Source organism: Neltuma alba, unplaced genomic scaffold (genome assembly GCF_004799145.2).
Source record: "Neltuma alba isolate B1F8T4 unplaced genomic scaffold, ASM479914v2 tig00012088_pilon, whole genome shotgun sequence".
NCBI lineage: Eukaryota > Viridiplantae > Streptophyta > Magnoliopsida > Fabales > Fabaceae > Neltuma > Neltuma alba.
In genome coordinates this window covers 63,391-82,135 of record NW_021636646.1, presented here as the reverse complement: position 1 = coordinate 82,135, position 18,745 = coordinate 63,391, and the positions used below count along the sequence as shown (strand labels likewise).

Genomic DNA, 18,745 nt, shown 5'->3' with positions numbered 1-18,745 from the left:
TTTTAAATACAAATGCATACCACCTCCTACCAATTTACTCCAATCTTGTGGTACCTTGTACCGTAACATTTGTGATCTGCCCACCTCGTGATCTCATCATTTTCATCCTTAATTTCCCCATTCTCTCATTATTTCCATGAGTGGCTAATCTTATTTTAATTTCATCTTCAAATGCAACTTTAACGTTATTTGGTATGAGAATATCAGAGGGGATGGGAAAAATAATTCTAACAAGTTCATTTAAAATTTTTTTAAAAAATATATAGTTAAAACTTTTAATTAGTTTTCTTACTCTTTATTTTTCGTCTTCTCTGTATTAAAATTTTATAAACCCATTTTTTTCATTTTTAAACTGTAGTTATTAATTTTTTTTCTTTCTCATCCCCTCTAATTCTCTTGTGCCCCAAAAGAAAAGGTTTATATCAATTTTTTTATATTTACTATATCAAATTCTTTAGTCATATATGACTATATGTCTTTTTTTTTATTTCATACTAATATTTTAAAAATATGACATATGGTTAACTGTGATTAGAAAACTTAACACAATAAATGTAAATAATTTGATATAAATATTTTTTTCATACCAAACATAGGTAACCTTCAAATTTTTTTTTTTGGTTGACTGGAACGCGAGGCATGCATAGTTCCAGAACATTCATAATTGACAAGCCAAGGACTAATCGTTGGCAATCCAATTCCTTTCATCTGATTTTTATCTCAGATTATGATTGCGTGTGCGGCAGTATTAAGCAGCCAGGTTCGGCCATTTTTATATAAGGCAATTATTTATTTAAATGTTATTTCCTGTAAACAAGTACTGTGAAGCTCCGTAAATATTAAATTTTAATGACTGGCCGATAAAATAACTAATCAGTGATCCGGTCAACTAGATAAAATTTGACCGTATAAATTATTATTAATTACTGAAATAAAAATGGATACGAGAAAATTATGGTAATATCTCCTCAAAGGATTGCATTGGGGTGGTTATCATTTGCATTTTGCATTCAACTCCTATTTTGGGAAAAGCTATTATTTGAATAGTCGAACTTGAAAGTAGCAAACGAAAAAAAAACAAAAACTAAAAAAAAAGCTATATTAAATTGAATCACCCTCACCTCCACTGTATGTTTACTTGTAAATTGAGTTAGAGTTAACGTACGACGCAGATGCGTATTTTTCAAAAAAAGTGAGTAAATAACTGAGTCTCGGGATTCAATACCATAATATAAATATGTAAAAAAAATATTTTTTTTCTCATATTTCACAATAATAGGATAAAAATATATTAAAGAAATCTGATTTACGTATTAAAGAGTTTTTTTTTAACAATGAAAAAGCATAAAGGTGGGAATAATAATAATAAATAATAGGGGATTGACTGAGTAGGCCGGGTCGAAAAGAAAGAGACGAAGCCAGGCCCTAACGCTGCTTGCTTGTAGCAGTGGCGCTGAAGAAAGTAGAAAAGGCACCGTCTCCATCAATTTCCTCCCACTCGCCCTCCACCTCCTCACCGTTCTCTTCTGCATATTCTATTTCTATTGCACGCAGTCTCGCCTCCATTCACAGACCTCAGTGAGCTCTCTCTCTCTGTCTCCCCATCTCTTTCCTTTTTTTTTTCCTTCTCTCTTCTTATATTTGTGTAGTCTGTTTTGATTAGTTTCCTTCATACATATGAACGTTTACGAATTTGGGTCATCAAACCATGAATAGATCTCATCATATCCCCTCCTTCAAACTTCAGCAGCACGCAAATGACGCCATATCCGGATCCCACCGGTGCAACGTGATTTTTTTTATTCGAGATTTTTTGGTGATGAATATGCATATATTTAAAATTCTTTTTTCCCTTCTGCTCTTATTCGTTCTTCTTGTTTTAAAATTTCATTGGGGGCTTTGGGCAGTTCTGCGGATTAAAAATCATCGTTTTGACTCGTCTCATGCCGATTCCTTTTCGAGAACGATATTGGCTTTGATTATGAGACAGACTCTTTGATAGACTTGGGGTATTTTTAATTATTATTATTCGTCGAATTTTTTAATGTATAATAAACAATCGCCGTATGAAGCTTCATTGAATTATCGCCCATTTATTTGTCTGTGCGTTTCCTCATTTCCATGTTTGATTATACTATTATATACTGCCAATATTTAATTGCACGCCCATCTGATTCTCTATCTTTCGCTTCAAAGTTTAAACCTCTTTGTTGAAATAACAGTACCTACTGTTTAATGCTGCACGTTTAATTGAGAGAGACAAATAAGATCGTTGGGTATCTTTCTTTCTTTGTTTTTTTTTATTAGCAGTTGTCTCAGTGGAGATCGAGAAATGTCATCATCGAATTCTCCGTGCGCTGCGTGCAAGTGCCTGAGGCGGAAATGCACGCAAGAATGCGTGTTCGCACCGTACTTCCCACCGGACAATCCTCAGAGGTTCGCTTGCGTCCACAGGGTATTCGGGGCAAGCAATGTCGCTAAGCTTCTCAATGAGCTGAACGCTTCGCAGAGAGACGACGCCGTCAAGTCCCTGGCTTACGAAGCCGAGGCCCGTCTCCGGGACCCAGTCTATGGTTGTGTGGGTCTCATCTCCATCCTCCAGCACAGGCTCAGGCTGATCCAAGTGGAACTCAACAATGCCAAGAAGGAGCTCGCCACGTATATTGGACCTCAGGCTCTTCAGTCCATGCCTCCCACCATTCTAGCGCCTTCTGGAATGATCCCACAGCAACACCCAACCAACCCATATTCTTCCACCACCGGTTATCCCTACAACAACATGCCACCGCCTGCGCCTATGACCAATATTCCAGCCAGTGGCTCTTCTCATAGCGGCCAACTGGTACTTCGTGACCCTTCCCAACAGCACCAGATCTTGGACGCTCAGCAGTTGGCCGCGGCCGTGGCGGCGAGAGAGCAACAAGATATGTTTCGGGGTTACGAGCAGCAGCAGCAGCAACAAGAGTTTCTGAGATTCAATGGTGGATACGATGTGGGCTCGGTTTCTGGGAGTGGATTCAACAATCATATTTCTTCAACTGCTGCTCCTAGCGACATGTCTCCTTCCTTGGCTCTCGGCTCCTTCGACAGCCCTTACGGCGGCCAGATGCAACCGCCACAGACGGAGCACCACCACCACCAGCTTCAAGCTCAGCTAATGCTTTCCCCCCAGCAGCCGCCACCACAGCAACAAAGCCAGCAGTCACAGCAAGCCCACCAGCAGCTACAGTCAGAAAGCGAGGAGGGTAGGAGTGGCATCTGCCTTTCTAGTTGATCTTTCCATTTTTGCAGCACTAGCGCCTGCCCCGCCTGTTTAGTCAACCAATCTTCAGCCTAGGTATTTTTGTTTTGTCTGTTTTCATCTCTTAAATCTTTAATGCCTGCGAAAAATTTAATGGGTTTCCTTTTTGCCGAGCAAACCGCCCCTTTGTTGTAATCTATATGGATGTTGATGTAGGCCTATCGATCTTGTGGATTTTCCTAATTTTTTGATTCTCTGCATTTATGATGGAGTTCTAGTACTCTCTACTCTCTTTTCTTTGTTTTCTTGGTATGTATCATTTGCTAGCTCTTTCATAACTGTGGCAATAGGGTTTGGTGGGAGCAGAAAGTTTTTGCAAGTACTCATATCATAAAGCATACAAAGAGTAGGTTAGGGGAATGGTCTCTTTTCACAACGAAGGATGTCCCGTTCCCCAATTATGAGCAGTAATAATTTATGGCCAGTTTGGATATTTGTTGCCGTTTATTTATGTCTGTCTTTATTTATTTTGAACTCTGACTTCCTTCTGAATTGTGTTTAAAGAAAGAGCTATATTGTGGTGTGAACTCTGAATTATTGAGGAAAAAATGACTTTAACTGTAGGCGTGCGTATATAATTGGCATTCGGCAACATGTCAAATCCAAGACCTTGGCCTCGGCTATCAGATTTGCTCTCATTCGTTTTTTTGTCCCCTGAATACCACATTAGCCTCAGTGTGATTGTTCTTTTCTACCTAATGAAAGAGAAATATAAAAATTTTATTCTCTGAAAGAGAATTTGATGAAACCGACATGTCAGCCAAAAAAGTTGGTATAATGTAGAAGACTTTTCGAAAGGCCGGGCTCAACAGGTTTTGTCTGCTTCTGTGTGGCATCCATATATTTCCAGTCTAAGTTATTAGATGATCCAAACTAGTATTGAAAACATATTATCTTGATTATATTGTCATCAATTTTCGTGAATATTGGTAGTTTGAAATAATGTATTAATGTGTGTTCGTGTATTGCGTCTCGTTGAAACAAAAAGGCTCGGCGGCATTCTACTTTCTCTGCTGAACTTTTTCGCAGGGGCATCCAAATTAGCATCAAATAGGAAATACTTTTGAATTGCATGAATAGTTCATTTATTTAATTAATGTAATCACACGCCCAATTTGAAGGTGAATTCCGAAATGCAGATATATATCCAGTGTGGTATTTTACATCTCTGAACTGAATTCCTTTCTTTGTCCCTCTCTCATGCAGTTCTTGCCTGTCAGATACATATAAATAAAAAGAACGATCCAGAGGAGTAGAGCATACATGTGAGATTCAATCCTCCCTCCTTTTTTTGGGTACATATACAAAGAAGACTCTCGGGGTGGACATGTTTTAAAGTGTGCTTAGAAATGCTTTAGTAAACCGTAGTTGCTTTCTGCCCCCTCAAAATATTTTGTCTGCTATAGATTTTGGTTTTGGTTCTCAGTTACCCTATTTCTTCTTTCTTTTCTCTGATTGAAAACATAATTCATTTCTGCATCAAGCACGCTATATACACTCCTTGCTTTAGAAAACAATTCAGATCATCCTTCGTAGTTTTTCAGTTGTCATATCTTGAAAGCTTGGCATAATCTTCAATTAATTAGTGTAATCTTTCCTCCGGTTCTGTTCGTTATAATTATTATTTTGAACAATATGCAGATACATACCACAAAGTCAAAAATTAGCTCATATTGAGCGCTTGAAAGATACAAAAGCTTCACGCCATTGCAAAACATGCTGTCCCGTAATTTGTTAACAGCCGACAATTTAAAATTTGTCCATCAATCATAATTTTCCGGATGGTTGACCAACTATTATGTACTTAATCTTTTCTCTCTTTACCCCGGGAAATTTGCATTTGCATGGAATAAATAAAAGAGTGCCAAATATTCTTTTATTAATAATGAAATACGTGATCATCTTCCAACCGTGGGCTTCTCACAAATTTCGTAGTTTGGATCTAATGACCTTGCATGCATGTGCTTTGCCTTAAATACAATGTCATTTCACTGTAAATATTGTTGTCATGCCTTGGATCTTTCAATCTCATATGGGGAACCTTTTTCGAGGTCCACGTAATAACTCACTTGCATGCTGCATTTCTGCGGAGCTATAATAATATTGGGTCAGTATACCTCTAACTAACCGATATTTCTCAGGCATGCTATGTAATTAGTCTCTAGTAGTATTCTTTAATGATTAATCCCAAGATAAGCCTTTGCCTTCATGGGAATGCACCAACTTCTAGCAAAAGAACTGACAAAAAGGAAACTAACAAAAAATAATATTTCAGTAATTTATTGTATTTATATAGGGAAACTACATGTCATTGGTTTTTTTTATTGTTATTCAATCACAACAAGGTGCAAAGAATTTTGCGTTAGACATGAAAATGTTAAAGTGAAAAAAATGGTGTCCCATTTACTTAGGATTAAAATCAAGTCATGTTTAATTTCAGATTTATTTGTTAATAGTATATGACCCTAAAATAGGTGCCCTTTTTCTTTCCAATAAAACAAGATCTCTGTGTTAACAAAGTGTGGTCGTCTTTAATCTTTCGTGGTATGCTCCTTTTAGTCCAAATAAATTGCACCGGCATGAAAAGACATGCTCCTCGCGTGTATACTAAAGATGTTACTCCCACGAATCGTTTTTATATATAATTTGAATAGGTTTGTTTCTTTTTATAAATTTAAACATCTAATATTTTTTTGTTTTCCTTCCAATTAATTATATATTTCTCTCTCATCTTTTTTTCCTACTCATTCTCTCTCCCCTGCTCATACTCGCTATAAATTTTATGCATGTAAATACCTGTCCCTAGTTTTGATTTGCTTCCAGATATATTACAGCTCCATCGAAGTACTTGCGGGTTTCTTTCAAATTTATCAATCAATATTCTAATGTTCAATGAGTTCTTCAATCCGACATCGATCTGAACGTTTAACCCCACATTTTAGATTTATCGATTTATGGGTGACTTGAGATTCTCTTTTGAAGCTCAATTTCTGGCCGTGCAAGTTGAAGTAACATAATTAAAAATGTCTTCTCATCATCATACAAGGAATACTTTTTAGATTGTACAGATGACATGTAATGTAGTTGTTAATAACGATTGTTCGAAGTTGCCAACATGTGATCACTACAGAACTTTCTTTTACGGGCTACGCTAAGCTCAATAATGATAGTTCTGTGAAGGAACATGGCCATGGAGGTTGTGGGGGTGTTGTCCAAGACAACCAAGGTAACTGGGTCAGGGCCTTTATCATGAAACTGGAAGCGTGTTTTTGCTAGGGAGGCTGAAAAATGGGAATTGCTTGGGGGTTGGAGCAAGGCTTGGTTCTAGGAAGATCAAATTTTAGCCTTTTAGTATTATCGATGTCTCTGCTTCATTAGGTGTAATCTAAAAGATTATTGTAAGAAATCAATTGACAGGCAGGTGTCAGTTTTAACTTCAGTGATTACCCAAAAAGAAAAAATCTCAGTTGATTTTGGTAAGAAATCAAAGACAGAGTAGGTCAAAAGAAACAGAAAATAGACAACTAGGTAACTTCATTCAGGTAAAAATAAGTAATTTAGATGCACAAGCACCACGCAGACGAGAATAAAGATAACACCTTAGAAGACAGAGTCTGATACAAACAAGGCAGAAGGGGATGAACAAGCAGCATGGCATGCTTCAAAATTGTAACCATCCCAAACTCACCTTCAAAAGTTGCATTCGCTGAGCACGTTTTCTAATCTAATCTGAATCGGATGAGAACTGAGGAGGAGACAATGATGCGACCATTTTTGACAACATCTCTTCCATTTCCACCAATTCTTCCTTTCCAAATCCCCAACTGCTAAGTAACTGCGCTCCAATTGCTCCCCTCTCAATTCCAAACCGGCGTAGGTTCCGCAATCTAGTTTCCAAAAAAGGCAAGATAGCACTGTTGGAACGTAATCGGGCAGCCATGGGTAAGGAATGAACATCAAGGGACCCTTTCCTTGATGCATCAGTCATCTGACCACTAATCAGTTCACCACGCTGGCCAACAAGGTTACCAAATATTGATGGGAAAGGCAAGGGGATAGGGAGGGGACAAAGAGCAGCAGATAGATGGCAGAACATCGGCCTCATATTGGAACGCTCAAAAGCAGCATGAATCATATCTTTTACTTCAGAAACTGATGCCCGATGACCAGCTATTGAATCAAAACAACCAAAATCAGTCCGGAAAAAAAAAAAATCAGAAAACAGAAATTTTTTGGAGTAGTAGAATAACTACAGAATCTGAGAACAAATATAGAAACGAATAATGCAAACCAATTCATACAGACCCATTTATTGCTAGAGCAATCTGCGTATAAGGTTCTTGCACTTATCTCTCTTATTTCATAAGAACTCTTCTCTCACTTTGGCATTTCAATCACAATTATCTTTGGAATTATCCGGCTGATATGATCAAATATCACTTGTTAGGCTAGATTTCAGCAGATTACCCAGAAAAATGAAAATTTTGGTTGTTACTGATGTTCCACGATAGGGTTCCATTAAGTGCTTCAGCCCTAACATAACATAAGTTCACACGTTTGTGCCTTTTCTTCATATTGAAATAGACAACTGCATGTGTTTCACTTTTATTTTATCTTTTGGACAGACGCACATCTCTGCCACGTAAACCTGATTGACGGACAGGAAAAGATATGCTGAAACCTTCTCCCTTTTACAGTGCATAGTTAGGAGCAAAGACGAACCAAAGAAGAATAAGACAAAAATAAACATATTTAACAATTAAATCACTATAGCCTATACCCGATGCAAGAGCTCCATGAACTGTGAGGCACTCAACTGCTAGCATGTCTTCAACATCCTCTTCTACATGTGGCGTCAATGGCTGCAAATTCTCTAACAAAGACTGTTCATTATCTCCTGAAATTTAGAAATAAGTTAAATTAAATACATTTTTTATTCCAAAACATCTTAATTATCAGGATTGACATAATTCAATATCTACCAGTCAAAGCAGGTGCTGGCATGGCAACATCCAAAATTGAAACCATATTCTGCCTTCCCTGCCCTGATAACATTTGTATGACTCCATTAACATCAACAGCCCCAGAAAAAGAACACGCATTTGAAGTAGGCCCGACTGGTGCCATTCGGAAAGGAAGACTAATAGAGTGCAGAGCAGCAGCATATACAGCGCTTGAGTGATAAGGCTTCTCATCATTAATACGGAGGAATTTGGAAGCTTTACCTGTTAAATGACGTTAAACAGAAATTTATCTGAATAAAGACCTTCATATTAGAACAAAATACAACACGATTTGAGGTGAATAACTCCACACAATCTTGATTGATAAATTATCAGTACGTTAAACATCAGAATATATTATAAGGAGGAGGGTGAAGGAGGCAGGAGAAGTAGAGAGAAACAGATATTTATCTCGAGGTCTTCTTTTCTTTTCATTTTCTGTTTTTGAACGAGGTTTTGAAGCAAAGCCTTGTGATCTTCTTAATTTAAACTATGAAACAATGGGCCAATGGCTTTGGTGATGAGCACAAGACGAAGGAATAGGCCCAAGAGAGATCTTCCATTACAGAACCTAACAGAATTTGAAACACAACATCTACCCACCATGACCTAGACAGCTACCCAATGGTTTTGTAGATGGGTCCAGCTGCTGAAGTTGCTCTATATCCCCATACCCGTTCGGAGAAACAAAGAAAGCTAAACACCCCACCCCCCCCCCCCCAACAAAAAAGAAAAAAAAACATAACGTGGGGTCCATCACTGAACATAACTAACTCGTATGTTTATTATTATTTACATAACAGGTTTCAATACTTGTCTCTCCGGATCTAGAAGTTAGCTAATTTATTATGTCCACATATGGGTTTTACTTGCAACAACCCATCAAACTCTATATTTTAATTTAGCAGGTGCGTTCACAATTCATAGCCCAAAAAAGCAACTGATTCAAGGGTTGACGCCTCTCCTATTGCCTGTAGGTCTAATCCTCCATAACACATGTATATTAGAACTGTGATCGCCAATCTTCAACCTCCTAATTCACTCAAGAAAACCCTAAATATATATGTTATACATGAAGTCTTCCAGTATCATAAAACAAAGTGATGAATCATCCACATCAGAGTAATTTCGGATTATGGAGGTTCTTACTGGAGCTTAAGATGGGCAGACCAATTGGCACAATAAGTTTAGAGTAGGATGACAATCTTGAAAATGATACAGCATCATGAAGATCCCCAGAGATTGTATGCTTCCTGCTCTGAAGCCTTGAGTTTGAACCTGGACCTCGGGCAGCATATAGCATTACAGGAGTGTTAGTATAGTCATCTACAAGGTTCTCTAGAAACTCCACAGCAACAGCAGAGAAACCTCCTGAATCATCAACAATGAACTGAATCCCCTGCCAAAGTAGCCAACATTCAGAGATGGTTTTCAGAACATCAAACCAAAACGACTTCGCTTCTCAGGGCCTATTATTGGCTACAATAAAAACATACAAATATGGAGCAGCTTCCAAATATTAATATATTATCATATTATCAAGCTGTAAAATCTCACGATAAAGTCTGAACAAGAAAAGCAAATAATCCTCGAAAGTTCTAGATGGCCAATCATGCATAAAATCTATATGGGGCTATGATATTGAAAGGCCAGAATAGATTTTGAATTTTCAGGAATACCTTTCTTATGTTGACAAGGGATACTCCTGAGGTAATAGAATATAGAATTCATAAAAATATGCCTTGAGAAGGTTAATCAGACCAAAAAACATAAATAGAAAGGGAAGTTAAAGTTTACGCATGAAAAGGACCATACAGGGAAAAATCAAAATAGAAATTGAATGAGGACAATTAAGTTGTTTTTGTTTTCTATTTTGTTGGAATTAAAGCTTAAATTTTTAGTCATCCTTTGGGTATCAATTTATGTGTTTTAAGGTCAGCTTAAGTGAAACATAAGATAGGTTTCATTGTTCTGTTTAGATTAGGACCCAGCTTTGAGGAGTTAAATCTTTTCTTTGCAGCAGAATTCTATTCTTTTCTTTTTTTATCTTCTATAAATGAAACATTGCTTCCATCTAATAGAGTAAGTTCAGGGGAAATTAAATTCTGAATTTTTACAGGGTCAATAATACAACTTCTATTCATTACTTCACTACAAGGATTAAAGATTAATGAGGAGCATCCCACCCAGACAAAAACACGATCAAATACAGGATAAGCTTCAAGTAATCCATATACCTGCATATGGTCGCACTCTTCAACAAAAAATCGAAGCCTGTCACTGATTTCTTCACCCTGCGAAGTCCAAGCAAAGGAATCCCTTCCGATTCCATAATTGTCAAACTCTTCCACATCCATCCAAGCTCCACTTAATTCATATAGACTTTGGGGGTGATAATGTACTTTTGAGTAGTCTGTCCAAAATTGTACACCATTTTCTAGAGAATCAACTATGTCCTTATCCTGATACGCTCTTTGTGAACCAGTACTTCCACCATTTGTCTCATTTGCCACATTCAAATTTTGATCTTCTTCATAAAGACTTTGCAAGAACAAATTTCTTTTATGGTGTTCAGTAGCATGGGTAGAAATCTTACCGGTCCTGCAGGTTGGTCTACTGGCATTTAGCTTATTTGCAGGTAACAATGTTTCTTACTATCATGAGAATTCAATTTTGTAAGCAAAACATTTAGGTATTCAGGATAATGTTCAACAGTTGGATATTTGATATATCAGGATTTCACTTGATCAAAGAGTGAATGGAAGCAAAATATCAGTACAAATTTGTTACTTCAGAATATTATGATATATTACAATGTCGGGGAAAATATCTGAAATTTCCAAATCAACTGTAATTAGAAATATGACATGACACTGCATAGAATAACAGTGAGAAAGGTCTCACCAGGAGACGACATCTGATGCTATGGTTGCGTCATCATTATATAATGTCCCACGTGAACTCATAGATCCAAGGGATCCTGAAATAATAAACAGATCCAGCAAATAAGGCCTTCAAATATGTTTCAATCCCATCAAAAGTGGACAGCTAAAAATTTGCTTAATGAAAATCAACAATCTCACGAAACTATGCCACCATCAATACTCACACATACAACTTAAAAATTCAGGTTCTTTATTTAAAATTTTCCAAGCCCCCTGGTAAATACAGGAAAATAAGTTTCTTAGTGTTTTTAGCCACAAACCAGCATTAACAAGTTTTAATAAGATTCCTCCTGCTGATTGACAATGCTTTCAAGCCCCCTTGAAACATATTTAATAATTATGGCGTAACCATATTACTCAATCAATTATCGTGGTTTGCATTTTTATTACTGTTTTCCTACCAACTTAACATTCTCAGCTGATCAGATATCAGCATCACAACATCAAGACTGTAACTAATGAGCCTTAACTTCAAATACAATTGTTCCGCCATATATAGTTTCAAATTATTAATCCAGGTTCTCTTTCAGAGTTTATAGTCCGATTTATGACAAATAAGTAATTACTAATCCTTAGCAACCAAGATTATCAGCATACACTATCAACTTAATAAGGAATAATGACAACAAATAAATCCAATAGCAGGATTGGGAAATATTTCACCGATATATTTCTTCTATAATTTAAAATACGTAAATACCTTTCATGTTTATTGAAACTAAGCGAGGAGTACATGTATGGATGCCCTGCAAATATTCAAGCAATAACGGTGTAAGCACAAAAACAGCACTTTAAGGAATATAGCTAGTGTTTGAAGTTGTTGAACCATCTAATCTACAAAGATATGGGATACCTCAAGAATAGTTACAAAAGTCCAAATATGACATTTCATTGAATTTTCAGTCCCAACTCTTTTAGTATTTTTGTACAGATCTTATTTTCCACCAAGTTTGATACACTTCTAAACAGAAAAATTCAGAGGAAAAAAAATCATAAAATGCCAATTTAAATACAAAAAAGTTGCACCTGTTGTGTCTCACCAGTTCGGTAAAGCACATCCATGTTAAGATCGTGATCGTTGAAGACTGGATCGCCATGGGGATCCCCCGCAAGCCCCAGCAACTCATCCTGTACAATATATCAGAAGATTGAATTATTGAGCAATAAACATGCTCAAAATACTCTTAACGAGTGAAGCGCTAATATCAATTGCGAGAAAAGCAAACAGGATTTAAGTAAAAAATGCTGGTTATATATTGCAGTCATTCAACTTGAAGAAAAGAAAATTAACATCATGTGAACCAAAAAAGAAAAAACAGATCAAATTCAGCAGAAGAGCCATAAATTAAAGAACAATTTCCAAACACAAAAGAGGTTAAAGGCAGGTTGCGATGAAATATTCGTCTGAGTATATATGATCTCTGAAAAACAGAAATATGCAATCAGTTTCATAAACAGATATGAAAGCAGACGCGAGCCAAATTTTTCAAGAAATCAAATTTGAACTGAGGTTTTGAAAGGAAGGAAGAGAGCAGAAGATCGGCAGCTGCGGAATATCGTGGCTGATAGCATCATAATAAGTACTTCGTTGATCCAAATACAAATCGTAAGTTCTGCTTCCTCGCTTTAGGTAACTAACACAAACATAGAGCTTTCAAGTATTACTCACTAAGACTTGTTCCGAAGGGGATAAAGGATGAGGAGAAACAGGAGCAGAGAGCCTTACTGAGGAGAAACAAGATAAGTAAATAAATAAGCATTAATATACATATTCAAACCTGGAAGTTCCAGAAGTGAGAACCAATGAAATTCGCGTAGTCACCAACTTGAATAGTCACAATTTCTTTCATATTTTCTGACGGAAAGGGATGACCAGTTATTTACTTGCAAGTAAAAGGGCATGGATTTCAGAACTCAGAATCAGCAGGAAATAAGACAATAAGTGTTCTTCACATTACCTGGATTGAGCAGAGCAGTGATTAACAGTTACCGCGTACTTCACGGTTTTTGGCGGCAAAGAAAAGATGCAGACTTGCTCAGGATGGCAGCAATAAGCCAACTTCACCGGCGACCTCTTGAAAATGAAGAACAGAGAAAACCGTGGGCCGGTCTAGCCCAGCTTCTGTTCTTTACAGACTGGGTTGGGCTGCTTTGGGGGACTTTTGTTAGGGCTGGATAGCTTAATGATTTTGAATCAAGTAGTTACATCACATGATAATACTTTAATATTACCTCATGTCCTTAATATAAAAACTAGTGACCGATTTAAATAGATTAAGAAAACTAGTTAAATTAGTTATTTGTAATAAATAGATATTGTATTTCTTAAAATATCTTTGCTAATCAAGTGTATTGGCTAGAACTACCATTATTACAAGATTACTTTGAAAAAAATAGATAAATATAAGAGACAAAATAGATTGGGGTCTTATATTTAGAACCAAGATAAAAATCAAACAAGCTCTTATATTAAGAATCAGATGTAGTAATTACTACCTCTAATCCTATAAGAATATTGTTTGTATAAATAAGGTTTTATAATTAGGATCAGACTTAAAAATGGGGAAATCATGTTTAAGGATCTGGGTAGAAACCTTCATCACCTCAAGTACCCTGGTCAGTAGCCGGAAAAAATATTTCAATAATGAGTGCCCCTATAAGAAATAAAGCAGCATATAACCCCAAATTATAAAATTGGCTAGATTGAGTGCACTTTTTCCTGTGCTCACATGTTCACTACTAAATCTATACTTACCCCTTGAAATCAATACATGATCACGCTGCACTTGATTATAACATTAATTTGTTTTATTACAATATAAAACATTGAAAAATATTTTCAAAATTATATTTTAATATTAATTTTCAGATTAAACATAAATCAGTTGATTTTCAGGACTATTGTAAGAGTATATTTTTTCCGGAAAAAAAAGAATATATTTTTTTGCCACATCATTTATAATAAATGAAATTTATAAAACTAATTTATCTGTATTGGTAACACATATGAAAATTGTTATATTATACGGGTAATGAATATAAAGTCAATTTGTTTAAATAAGTATTGCTCTAATTGATCTTTTGGTCATAATAGAGAAAATTTTATATTTTCCAAAATTTCAGAAGTTGGTGTACTTTAAACACTTCTACTATAAAAGTAGCATAAATTATTCAATGATTTATCATCTTTTTGTCAGAAAAATCTAAAAATTATTGTGATCCCTTTTTTGTCGCACTGGCATTTTTTCAGGCTGAGAAGTATGGCCGGAATTGAGAAATATTTTCCCCAGTGTTTTTTTTTTTCGCGCGGTGGCACTTTTTTTTTTTTTTGGCCGTCAGTACACGGATAATGGCGTCAATGATACTCACAGTACAGATATTAATTTTGGTCAGATATTTACACGGGAGGGACTCTGCCATGCAAATGTAAAGCTAACGCTCCTAATGTTTGACGACAAAAATAATAAACTTGAGTGTACCTCCTCCTTAATATAAAATCTTGATTTTTATTTTAATCCTAAATATAAGATTTTAATTTATTTTATATTTTATTTATTTATTAGTTTTTTAAAGGAATTTGAAGGGTGTTTTTTTTTTTTTTTCCTCTGGTCATAAGGATTTGAAGGGTGTTTAGTTACGTACAATGGATAATTTAGAAAATGTGCCCCGACTATTATTTAAGATGCAGTAGAAATGACAAGGAACGAAGAGAAGCAATCAAGTAAAGTTCCATTTGTCAGCGCCCGATCTCCTCTGGTTTATCCATTAGACAGCTCATTTTCATTTGCCCATTAGATTAAAACAATTACGAAGCATGGTCTCCCTATGATCACGCCTTAGTAGTAATCTGGGAGCAGTATGAAACAAACCAACTTGAGATCCGGCCAGAGTGCAGAAGAGCAGGCCTACATGAGATTGAGTTCGTCAATATTCCCAGGCAGTCGTGGATGGCGAAGCCAAATTTGCACTGTGATCTACGAAGCAGATAATATTGTTTGTATCATCTGTTGGGTTTTTGGAGTCTGACTGGAATTAATATTGAGATGGAACTCTGAAAAGCTGAACTAATTTTCAATGAAAAGAAGGGCCAATCATATATATGCATAACCGGTTTGTTAGCTTTGGGGATGGATTAATTTAAAGAGGCCCCTGTTGACCATAACTGAAAAGGTTCTTTTGCAGGTGGATTTAGTGTCAACATTTGCACAATGTCCAAGACTGAAAAGCCAAACCTCAATCTCAAAGTCATATTTTAAGGAACACGCTGCAGAAACAGAAGTAACATCTGAATTTCATACAATAGAATTACGGGAATTACGAGTCATGTTGCTACCTAAAATTTATACTGGCTAAAGTGGTTATAACAAAAACCTCTCCAAAACCAGAGGAAGAAGACTTCGTCAACTCTGTGATACTTCAACTATTATCTCCAGAGTAGAGTCTCAAAAACATTAATTCGATCCCTTCTATATGTTAGGCCTCTTATTTTACTGCCGTCAAATCCTGGGTCTGGTTCCATTATTTACCTGTGAAACAAAAAAAAGGCGTCAATTTAAGACAGCACATCAGCTTCCGCTTGCTGTTGCAGACCACCCTTCCAACTATGGCAGTCTGATTTCTCATCTTCTTCGCCATCTCCAGAGCTCGATAGACCCTTAGCAGAACCTCCGAGGAGGAGAGGTCCTTGGGGAGAACCAGACTGTGATAAGTTTATTTTTGACTTTTCTCCGCATTGATCTTCTACCATCCATAAGCCATTTCCTTGGTTAATTGTTGAAGCCGGAAGTCTTCTCACATGAAGTCTGTACTTCTGTATAAACCCCAGAAATACGTCAAGCGGCGGAAAACAAAAAGCTACAAATGTGCAGAGACGTAATCAGGGAATTACTTACTTGCAAATGGCTTTTCACTTCATCGTTTGTTAGGCCTTCCACCTGCATTAATTCTCTAATCTGTTTAGGAGTGGCCACTGAAAAGGAAAAATAGAACAGATCTGTTAGACCCAAAATCCACTTCAAATAAGCATGAATCGCACGATGTTAGGCAATAATAAATCCCTATGAGAGCTTACCTAATTTTAAGAATCGGTTCAATTCTAGAATTTTCCTAATCCAGAGAAATTAAAGACTCTTTGTTTGTTAAATTTTACCTTGAGCTCCCCCCAGTTGTTGAAGCGCGTCAACAAATCGCCGGTGAAGCTCCGGAGACCAGCATCGCCTTTGTTTTCTAGGATTTTGCTGCAAGTGTTGTGTTTGTGGTTGGACTTGTCCGTCAAGCTGGCCTGTAAGGAAAGACGCACCCGAACAATTTCTGCTACAAGTTTTTGAATTCTTGAGATTGAGTTCGGACGCCGGAGTCATCAAGCTAAGACTAGGAACTTGTGAGATTTCCTTGTCTTCCTTCGTCACTGGCTTTGACATAACCAAATTTCCATTAAAGGGGATAAATGCCCCACCTCTGTTTTTCAGATTTCGTGAATGAATTGGGTTCTCCGGCACAGACCGATCATTTTCACTTCCCTGAAAGTACCAAAAGAAGTTGTTTATTGTTACCTTAGCTCGCCAAATTTACTTGCAGATTACAATATTTTCTGAAAATCATCTGCTGAAATTGGAATTTGAAGGAAGACGTCGGAATTACCAATTTGGTTTCAGCACTCCACAGTTGAGCGGAGTTCATCCAGTTCTTCTTGTCACAGCTATCTTTTTCCATAGTTAATTGTCGGTTCTCTCCAGAATTTGCTTTCAACGGTATGAATTCTTCAATCTCGGGTCGGTCTAGCACTTCCACCAACCGTACTTTCTCCTCCTTCAACCTCGTTATAGCTGCCCGGCCAAGAAAAAGTATCAGCAAAAATTTCACAAAAAAACATCATAAACAAATTCCCCCCCCCCCCAAAAAGAAAAAAGAAAATCCAAGGATAGAACCTACCATCGTTCACGAGCAGCATGCAGAGTGGAAGCTCCCGTTTGAAGGCTTCGATCTTCCTCATTTCATCCTCCAATCTCTTGACAAAGTCATCAAGCATCGCTAATTTCTCGTGCCTATCTCCGGTCTTAGCAACCTCACGAAGAAACTCAGAAATAGTTTTGGGAACAAAAGACAAACTCAAATCCAAGCTCAAGTCCATCTTAGGGGTATTATTCTGTCACAACTGGGTGTCGGCTTCAGTGTTTCGCTAGCATGACCGAGATAGAGATGATAACGAAGGAGGAAGAAGAGGATAGAGATTCATTTATATACAAGGGAAATTCAGATTCAGGACAAAAAGATTCGATGCTCGTACTCGGGGCGTCGCGTCTCTATTGCCGAGGGCGGGCCTGTCTGAAATCCTTGAAATTCTTAGCTTTTCACTGTTACCATAATATGAGTTGGGTAAAAGATGTAAAGTTGATTAAAAAAATTAAGGATTGCAAAATAAGGCCATTCTAGCACATAAACCTATAATTTGATACTTTGTTTTTTCCGTGATGTCTCGTCCATATTATATAATTTATAAAATAAATGGCATATTCAAGACAAAAAAAAAATACTATTTCGTAAATTATAACAGAGATTAAAAATAAAAATAAAAATATCCAATATTTAAAAGGCATTTTAACATCTCATTTTCAGAATATATAATCTATTTATATTAATCAAACTAATAGTTAAGATAATGATTCAAAATATACATAAAATAATGAAAGCTTTGGGTACTATACTTGTTGTAGAGTTATAACATTACTCATAACACTTAAGAAATGTAATGTTTCTAAAAATGTAATGGAAATATTTAAATCACCGGCCTCTATTTATATTACACCCAACCTGAAATAATGAAAAATTACCCCTATCGATAAATTGGCAGCATGTTACTGTTTTTCTCAGGAAAAAAAAAACTTCGACAAAGTTATAAAGTTTAATTATATGGTCAGTAAGATATTCAAAGTTCGTACTTAACGCGGCGAATTGTGAATTAATCATTCTTGCTACGAATTAAATAAGGCTTGTTCTCTCGATTAGTGCGCCAGTGAACTTTACGTGTTCATCAGGTGAAATCCCAATATTAGCGTTAAAAAAATATTATTTGCGGTCATAATTATAAGATTTTATTTATAATAAAGTAGATTATAAACGATGCCTTGTAATAATTGGGACAGAAAGTAGTACATCTTTTTTTAAAATAAAAAAAAAAAAGTTGACCTGCAACCCATTAGAGAAGGGGCAGTTTGGTAAATCAGGAGAGGAAGGTTGAGGATAGACAGTGGAACTCGAGGATTTTGTGACGCATGGGGTTTGGCATGTTTTCATCAAGTTTGGCGGTCAAAAACATAAAATATTAAAATGTTTGGAGAAAGTATCATGCACCATTTTGACTTGGACTTATGATTGTTTATTTTAATCTTCACCCACCGTCCCGCACTTTGGTGGAAATCGAAAACCCTTGTAATTAAATTCGAAGAGTTCCTTACCCCAAAAAAAAAAAAAAAAGATCGAAGGGTTTGCAATATCCC

General features: G+C 36.4%; 3 protein-coding genes across 7 annotated transcripts; 1 reads left to right on the top strand and 2 right to left on the bottom strand.

Annotated features, from left to right (window-relative positions):
• Positions 1 to 1,507: 1,507 nt before the first annotated feature.
• LOC114722312 (LOB domain-containing protein 36) lies at positions 1,508 to 4,839 on the top strand. Of its 2 annotated transcripts, none has more exons than XM_028908319.1 (3): positions 1,508 to 1,578; positions 2,311 to 3,337; positions 4,508 to 4,839. In XM_028908319.1, exon 2 carries the CDS (start codon positions 2,333 to 2,335, stop codon positions 3,272 to 3,274), a length of 942 nt encoding a protein of 313 aa, XP_028764152.1. In that variant the 5' UTR covers positions 1,508 to 1,578; positions 2,311 to 2,332; the 3' UTR covers positions 3,275 to 3,337; positions 4,508 to 4,839. The 2 variants fall into 2 exon arrangements, with proteins under 2 accessions (XP_028764152.1, XP_028764151.1); XM_028908318.1 differs by having other exon boundaries at positions 1,510 to 1,578; positions 2,308 to 3,337.
• A 1,970-nt stretch (positions 4,840 to 6,809) lies between these two features.
• On the bottom strand, positions 6,810 to 13,293 carry LOC114722244 (protein misato homolog 1-like). Of its 4 annotated transcripts, none has more exons than XM_028908225.1 (10): positions 13,208 to 13,293; positions 13,028 to 13,104; positions 12,276 to 12,377; positions 11,950 to 11,995; positions 11,209 to 11,284; positions 10,542 to 10,905; positions 9,454 to 9,703; positions 8,284 to 8,526; positions 8,082 to 8,198; positions 6,810 to 7,471 (listed from the first exon to the last, which is right to left on the bottom strand). In XM_028908225.1, the coding sequence occupies exons 2-10, from the start codon at positions 13,097 to 13,099 to the stop codon at positions 7,026 to 7,028; spliced, it is 1,716 nt and encodes a 571-aa protein (XP_028764058.1). In that variant the 5' UTR covers positions 13,100 to 13,104; positions 13,208 to 13,293; the 3' UTR covers positions 6,810 to 7,025. The 4 variants fall into 4 exon arrangements, with proteins under 4 accessions (XP_028764058.1, XP_028764060.1, XP_028764059.1 ...); XM_028908227.1 differs by having other exon boundaries at positions 13,028 to 13,132; positions 13,208 to 13,270; XM_028908226.1 differs by lacking the exon at positions 13,208 to 13,293 and having other exon boundaries at positions 13,028 to 13,166.
• Positions 13,294 to 15,563: 2,270 nt separating this feature from the next.
• Positions 15,564 to 17,510, bottom strand: LOC114722310 (transcription factor HHO5-like). The gene is made up of 5 exons (XM_028908317.1): positions 17,181 to 17,510; positions 16,890 to 17,074; positions 16,399 to 16,768; positions 16,142 to 16,218; positions 15,564 to 16,059 (listed from the first exon to the last, which is right to left on the bottom strand). Exons 1-5 carry the CDS (start codon positions 17,377 to 17,379, stop codon positions 15,802 to 15,804), a joined length of 1,089 nt encoding a protein of 362 aa, XP_028764150.1. The 5' UTR covers positions 17,380 to 17,510; the 3' UTR covers positions 15,564 to 15,801.
• Positions 17,511 to 18,745: the final 1,235 nt, after the last annotated feature.

Bases quoted from the DNA above. Each gene is read 5' to 3' on its own strand.
- LOC114722244 (XM_028908225.1), bottom strand. From the start codon at position 13,099: ATGAAAGAAATTGTGACTATTCAAGTTGGTGACTACGCGAATTTCATT. The intron at 11,996-12,275 runs GTGCAACTTTTT...GAATATTTGCAG, and splicing joins GAACTGGTGAGACACAACAG to GGCATCCATACATGTACTCC. The intron at 9,704-10,541 runs GTATATGGATTA...CTACTTTGGCAG, and splicing joins AAGAGTGCGACCATATGCAG to GGGATTCAGTTCATTGTTGA.
- LOC114722310 (XM_028908317.1), bottom strand. From the start codon at position 17,379: ATGGACTTGAGCTTGGATTTGAGTTTGTCTTTTGTTCCCAAAACTATT. The intron at 16,219-16,398 runs GTAAAATTTAAC...TTTCCTTTTCAG, and splicing joins ACAACTGGGGGGAGCTCAAG to TGGCCACTCCTAAACAGATT. The intron at 16,060-16,141 runs GTAAGTAATTCC...GGGTTTATACAG, and splicing joins AAGTGAAAAGCCATTTGCAA to AAGTACAGACTTCATGTGAG.
- LOC114722312 (XM_028908319.1), top strand. From the start codon at position 2,333: ATGTCATCATCGAATTCTCCGTGCGCTGCGTGCAAGTGCCTGAGGCGG.